The following is a 7301-nucleotide window of genomic DNA, read 5'->3' on the forward strand; positions in this document are numbered from 1 at the left end:
CATCCCAGGTCCTTTCTCCCACAACTTTTAGTCCAGAGGAACTAAAAAATCCTCTCTAAGATCCAGCCCCCAGCACATTTATGCCTCCTCCGGGAGGGGGGGGGGGGGGGGGGGACCGTGCCCCCTCCGGGGGGGGGGGGGGGGGGGCAAGTGACCTGTCAAATGTCTCTTAAAATAAAAGAAGGCACTTGGGAATGTTGAGTGCAAACTTCCCGCACCGTTCTTTGAAATTCCCTAGAAAGAATCAATCAGTGTTTTACAGAGGGGGAACAGGGTGGGCTGCAATTAAAGCTGGGCTCATTTTTTTTAATGACTTTTGTCAAGCAGAGGGGGAAAAAAGATCTTACTGGCAATTAAATAATCTGTTGCAGTGGGGAAATTTATCATCATTGGTGGCTTGCTAAATTCTGTTTAATAAAAGAAGACCAATGCTGCAGCAGCCTGGACAACTTATTTCAATGACAGAAGGACTGAATTCCTTTCCCTTAACCGGCAGCCAGGGAGCAGGATGCAGCAGCCATGCTGAATCATAGGATCATAGAAAATTGGGGTTGGAAGGGACCTCAGGAAGTCATCTAGTTCAACTCTCTGCTCAAAACAGGACCAGCCCCAATGATCTCATTCCAGCCAAGGCTTTGTCTACCCCGGTCTTAAAAACCTCCAAAGATGGAGAGTCCACAACTACTCTGGGTAACCTATTCCAGTGCTTTTCTCCTCCAAGTGAGAAAGTTTTTCCTAAACTTCCCTTGTTGCAACTTGAGACCATTGCTCCTTGTTCTGTCATCTGCCACCACTTAGATAACAGAACAAAAAGCAATAGTCTCAAGTTTCTCGGGCTGGGTAGCTGTTTCCTCTTTTCTAAGATTTGGGTGGTGTAAGATCAGTGGTTCTCAACCTTTTTTGTACCAGGACCCATTTGTAAACATCAATGGTAGTCCCAACCCAGTGCCCCTCACTCCTGACCCACTGCCTCCCCCCAGGCCCTCAGTGTGTGGGGCAGGAGCTGGGTATGTGGGATGGGGGGCATGGGGGGCCCCAAGCAGCCCCTCACAAGCTGGAACTCTGCCAGCCTGCAAGTGAAAAGCCACCATTTCTCATGTTTTTCTTCTTTAAAGGAGAATCCATTTTTTAAGTTTGTTTGCAACCTTTCATATATTCTTGCAATCCACTTTTGGGTCACAAACCACGGGTGGAGAGATGTTGGGTTAGACAACTTCAAAAGAGAGAGGTAGTTAGTCACAGTAGTCGGAGAAGGCAGGTGGTGTTGCACCTCTAGGCTAAGTGAATAAGGATGTGAGCTGCTGCTACAACAGCTTGTGCACTTGAGAAGGTACAATGCTACCCTGCCTTCAACATAACTTGAAAAGTTATATTGCAATTTTACCCCCATTAGCCTGAGCCCTGAATGAGATTTCGGGGATGAGTCATTTGGATACATCTGTGGCAATGTATGGCCAGACACCAAAGTGGACTTCAATGACTACCCAACAAAGGGGCATCCCCACTCCAGTGGCCGAATGTACGTGTGTATCTGCAGTTGAAACATTTAGTAATTCCATAATTGTTCACAAGCAATAGTTCTACCAAACAAGTTGAAAAGAAGCATCCTCCTAGTGGAGCTAAGAAGAACTGAGCTCAGCTTCTCTTAGCAGAAAGTTTCTCTCCCTAAGACAGGACTTCTGTATTATGTCTTCTATAAATTTGATCACTATTGTATTTCCACCAAAGCAGCATATAAGAAAGACAGTAGCTATGCGCAGGTCTATTGTATACACAATGTAGCATGGTATTACTGAAGGTGTGACTTTACGGTAGTCTATTTAAACTGGTCAAAGCTGTCTACCGACCTTCATATTAATTTAAATCTGGCTTGCTGGTCTGTCTTGCATTGGTAAATTAACTAGTGCTAGTTAAACTGATATAACCAACCTTAAACAGATAGAAACCATAAAGTGAGTCCAGTCCACACATAGATATCAAATTCACCCAAGGAACCTTGTCTGCCTATGTCCTTAGACCAACATGGCTACAACCTACAGCCCTCCAGTCCACACGGGCATTTACACTTCTTTATAGTGTATTATATTTATCTCAGGTATTTAAACTTTGTAGTAGATCTTCATTTAAAAACAAACAAACACCCCCGCAAAAAAACCCCAAACAAAACAACTTGTGCTATACAGAATTAACAGGGTTCCCATTAGATAAACTAAAACTGGCTCACTGACATCAGTGAGCAGGGGCATTTCTACCAGAATCCTCTTGGGAGTGAACGTTCTTTTTATCTACCATCTACATGACAGTATCAAGTTTTTGCTAGTAAAATTTTCAGATGACACAAAGATTAGTGGAGTAATAAAGAGGAAGCTAGAACTTAGAGAATGGACTGAATCACCTCATTAGGTGGTCACAATTCAACCGAATGTATTTTAATATTGTAAATGGAAGATATGGTAATATATCTGGGAACAAAAAATGGAAACTGCACTTAAAGGATGGGAGACTTTGTCTTGGAAAGCAGTGACTCAAAGGACTTTGGGATCATTGTAGTTAATTGCCTCAATATGAACTGTCAGTAATGCTGCAGCTGAAACGGCTATTACTATCCTTTAAAATAGTTTAATTCTTCTTTAAGGAATGTTTTCAGTGCTTTATAGTTTTTTAAAATCTAACTGCAGTCCTTGGATCATCAGTGGACTGAGGAACTACTAATGACACTGTAGTGAAATACAGGTCATGCTTCAAGCAGCAGCCCTTCATACTACACTAGACATAGTCCAAGAGCTGCTTAGGATTTCTAGAGCCTCTTTTAGAGCAGCTGACTAAAAAACACATCAGAAGAGAGCAGCCTCTCCTCCAACCCAAGAACTGAATCACTCAAAAGCCCCTTTACAATTTTTGAAGGTTTGTCTACACACAGATGTGGCACCAGTTTATCTCAAATGGATTTCAGAGTCATTTATTCATTCATTGGCTCTAAGGCCACAAGGGTCCATGACAATCGTGTGGTCTGACCTGTTCTATATATAATCTGGAGAATTTTGCCAGAAACTGGATTAAAATATATACTGTAGAAACAAAAAATTTTGTGCTGAGCACTCCAAGCAATGTTAAGTTTACCCCTCTCCAATTCCATTTGAAACTAGGGCCACTAAGCTATTGTATCTAACTTCAAGGTTGACTTAGACTCAGTTCAACTTCTAGCCATCAGATCTTGTTATGCCTGTATCCACAAAATCGAAAAGCCAACTGCTATTAGATTTCCTCTCCATTCACAAACTTTCAAAATTGTGCATGCCCATTTACAAATACCAGCAGGGAGTGCAAGGGAACTCCAATATGTGCACCTATCTGGATTTGCATGTACATGTATGCATGGGGCATGAACATTGGAGTTTGTGTACATCGTTCTTCGCACAGGTTTCTACCGTTACAGTATTCTGCTTCTGTCTGAAATACAGTAGCATAACAAGGGTAGGGCAATTGGGGCAGCAGCTGCAGGTATTGACTTGGGGGTGGGGAGGAGGAAATAACAGCTGCCAGCAGGGGTGACTGGTGCCTCCTCCTGAGTCTGGGGGGGGAACAATTTGTGGGCGGGCCCAGGGGCAGGCCAAAAGCCCCATATCCACTCCTATACTTCTTTGCTGTGGCTTAGTGCCACCCCCCACCCCCCACCCGAACACACTGCCGGCCCGCGCAGCAAAAAAACTGTCCCGTCCTGAGTGGTGCTGAGTCGGGGGTCAATCTCAGGTTGGATATGTGCCCCCCCGCCATGCCCCCCCTCCTCCCATTTCCTCCTACCAGTCGTCTGGGGCTGCTGCTGCAGTTGCATCCCCATGGCAGTGGCATTAGTAGTCAGAAGTCACCACTGCCCTCCTGCATCTCCACTGCCCCATTATGCCTCTGCTGAAATGTATTTTTCATGTCCATTTGAACGGGGTACAGGTTAGGTATCACAGCTCTTTGATCAATCTTAGTTCTCCTCATGGATTCAACAATTTATGGATTTAAGAAGATTCCTCACTGCTGTTGTAACCTGAAGTCCTAAACTGGCAACATTATTAGTCTACCGCTATTCCCTGGGCCTTTTGTTAATTGGGGTTTGCAAATGCAAGAAAAATAAAATATCAATTTGGGTCATTGTTACAAAAAAGCTTTTTTATATTTTAACTTTCCACATTATTTAGCATTGGAGCATGTCCCCTGGTAATAGACTATTTTAACAAAATAATATTACTTGAATTTTATGATTGTGCTTCTTACACATAGAGCAGTTAGTCACAAGTTAGGTTGGAGTGAGAGAGCCTTTACAAGCCTTACATGTACAACGGGAGCTGCCAACTTGCTTAAGTAAGAGTACATATGCCAGAAAGCAATGGAGGACGCTGACATTGTCAAGCTACCTCCCAGCTGTTTGGAACTGTTTAGCTCTCTACATCACCAGGGACTATTCCCCCTCCACCACACATCTCTGATCAGCTCTTCCACTCATCCGCCCATAACAGTCTCTGCAGCTGCACTTCTGGAAGGTCTGAATATACACAGAAGTATATATACACTTATAGAAGTGAGAGAATGGAAATAATTATAAGCAGAAGAAAGGACTGACGGGGGAATCCTTTTAATTCTTTGAGGCATTTGCAATGGCCACCCACCTGTCAAATAGCAATTTACATAGTTCTTTAATCAAGGGTTGAAGTTATGCCATCGGCATTAAAATTACCTACGCTCATCTGCTATGTACAAATGTCCCCACACACACACACACACACACACACACACACACACTAACTGTGTTAATATTTGCACCTGGTACTCATTAACTTCTCTAAAGAAACAATGTATGCATTTATATATTTTATAAACCCTGAATACTCTGGATTCAGTAGATTGGAAACTGAAGCTGTTACAATATCATGGAATTATGGTGAGGACAGATTGCAAAAACTTTATTCAGGGCCAGCTGGTTGTGGGACCACCATGCACAGTGTAGAGAGTCTTTGGGCAACACTACCACCTGCAGGAAGCTGACAGTGGACTGCTGTAACTTAAACAGGGATGGCTAACTTATGTGCATTGTCCCCCCAGACCTATCCAGAACCATGAGTATCCAGAGGTGACTTAGTATACAGAGTATCCACACTCTGCTTGGGCTGCGAGATCTCTTCTATGCCTTTTAGTGATGCAGCACTTGTGAAAGCACCTTGCCCTATGTGAAAAAATGTATCTGAAATTAGAGATGACCAATGCCTACTGTTGGAAGTCACCTGGGTGACAGTAATGTCATAAAATCACTCTATGAAAGTGATCACTCATGGTGCTCTGGCCTGGTGCCAGAGGACTGGAAAAGGGCCAATGTGGTTCCCATTTTCAAAAAAGGGAGGGAGGACCCAGGAAACTGTAGGCCAGTCGGTCTTACCTTGATCCTGGGTAAGCTTTTTGAGAGAATTATCCTAGCACATGTCTGTGAGGGGCTAGCAGGGGAGATTATGCTTAGGGGCAACCAACACAGGTTCATTAGAGGCAGGTCCTGTCAGACCAACCTGGTGGCCTTCTATGACCAGGTCACAAAATCCTTAGACACAGGGGTAGCGGTGGACGTAGTCTTTCTGGAGTTTAGGAAGGCCTTCGACACTGTCTCTCACCCCATTCTCATTAAAAAACTAGGAGACTGTGGCATCAACACCTACACAGTCAGATGGGTCACTAGTTGCCTGGAGGGCCGCACCCAGAGAGTGGTGGTGGACGGGTCTTATTCGACCTGGAGGGATGTGGGCGGTGGGGTTCCGCAGGGCTCGGTCCTCGGGCCTGCACTGTTCAACATCTTCATCAGCGACTTGGACGAGGGGGTAAAAAGCGCCCTGTTCAAATTTGCAGACAACACTAAGATGTGGGGAGAAGTGGGCACACTAGAAGGGAGGAATAGGCTGCAATTGGACCTGGACAGGTTACAGGGGTGGGTGGATGAGAACAGGATGGGTTTCAACACTGAAAAGTGCAAGGTGCTGCACCTGGGGAGGAAGAACCAGCAGCAGACCTACAGGCTGGGGAACTACCTTCTCGCCAGTGCAGCAGCAGAAAAGGATCTTGGAGTCATTATTGATGCCAAAACGAACATGGGCTGACAGTGTGGGGACGCGGTCAGGAAGGCCAACCGCACCTTGTCATGCATCCACAGATGCATCTCGAGCAGGTCCAAGGAGGTGATCCTCCCCCTCTGTGCAGCATTGGTCAGGCCGCAGTAGGAGTACTGCATCCAGTTCTGGGAGCCACACTTCAGGAGGGATGTGGACAACATGGAGAGGGTCCAGAGGAGGGCCACTCGCATGATCAGGGGTCAGCAGGACAGGCCCTATGAGGAGAGGCTACGGGACCTGAACCTGTTCAGCCTCCACAAGAGAAGGCTGAGGGGGGATCTAGTGGCCATTTACAAACTAGTCAGGGGGGAACAGCAGGCATTGGGGGAGTCCCTGTTCCCCCGAGCACCACCAGGAGTGACAAGAAATAACGGGCACAAGCTGGCAGAGTGTAGATTCAGACTAGACATCAGGAGGCACTACTTCACTGTCAGGGTGGCTAGGATCTGGAACCAACTTCCAAGAGAAGTGGTGCTGGCTCCTACCCTGGGGGTCTTTAAGAGGAGGCTGGATGAACACCTTGCCAGGGTCATTTGACCCCGGTACTCTTTCCTGCCATGGCAGGGGGTCAGACTTGATGATCTGCTCAGGTCCCTTCCAACCCTACTAACTATGAAACTATGAATTTCTGAGAAGTCAGAGCATTATGAGAGTTGTTGTGCAATAGCTGAGATGACCCTTGAGCAGTACTATTGTACCTTCTCCCCCTGAAATACTTAGCTTATATTCTTCTGCTATGAACTGATTTGTTCCTTTGCCCTAGTGTCTCGACTACAGTAAAGGAGCCTTGACTGGTGACCTGTGTGAAGACTTGTGTATAGCACAGAAGCTGGTGTACAAGCACTGTCTTTATTATGACAGAGGCAAGAAAGTGATGCAAGCTGAGTGGAGAGGCCAGCCAGTCATCCTGAAATCCAAAAAGGAATTTTTTTCCAGTTATCAGCGCCTCAGTTTGCTAGAGGAAATGGAAGCACAGGATGTCCCTGAAGCAGAGCTTTTGCTCATGGTTGCCTTGGAGGTCAAAAATGTCTTGGGTCTGGAATTTTCCAACAGCAGCATAGGACCTTTGTGGACTAGAAGGAGAGGGCTGCATTGGAAAGCACAAGTGGCCAGCATGTGGTCCTTGCTTCAGCAGGGAGAAAATATCGATTTCAGTCCACTACC

General features: G+C 45.7%; 1 protein-coding gene across 1 annotated transcript in view; it reads left to right on the top strand.

Moving 5' to 3' along the window:
• Positions 1-2441: 2441 nt before the first annotated feature.
• Positions 2442-7301, top strand: part of FAM69C (family with sequence similarity 69 member C) — a 12767-nt gene continuing 7907 nt past the window's right edge. The window contains 2 exon segments of the mRNA XM_006028310.3: positions 2442-2453; positions 6901-7299. Coding sequence (XP_006028372.2) covers positions 2442-2453; positions 6901-7299 — 411 coding nt within the window.

The sequence above is a fragment of the Alligator sinensis genome, unplaced genomic scaffold (assembly GCF_000455745.1).
Source record: "Alligator sinensis unplaced genomic scaffold, ASM45574v1 scaffold129_1, whole genome shotgun sequence".
NCBI classification, from domain to species: Eukaryota; Metazoa; Chordata; order Crocodylia; family Alligatoridae; genus Alligator; species Alligator sinensis.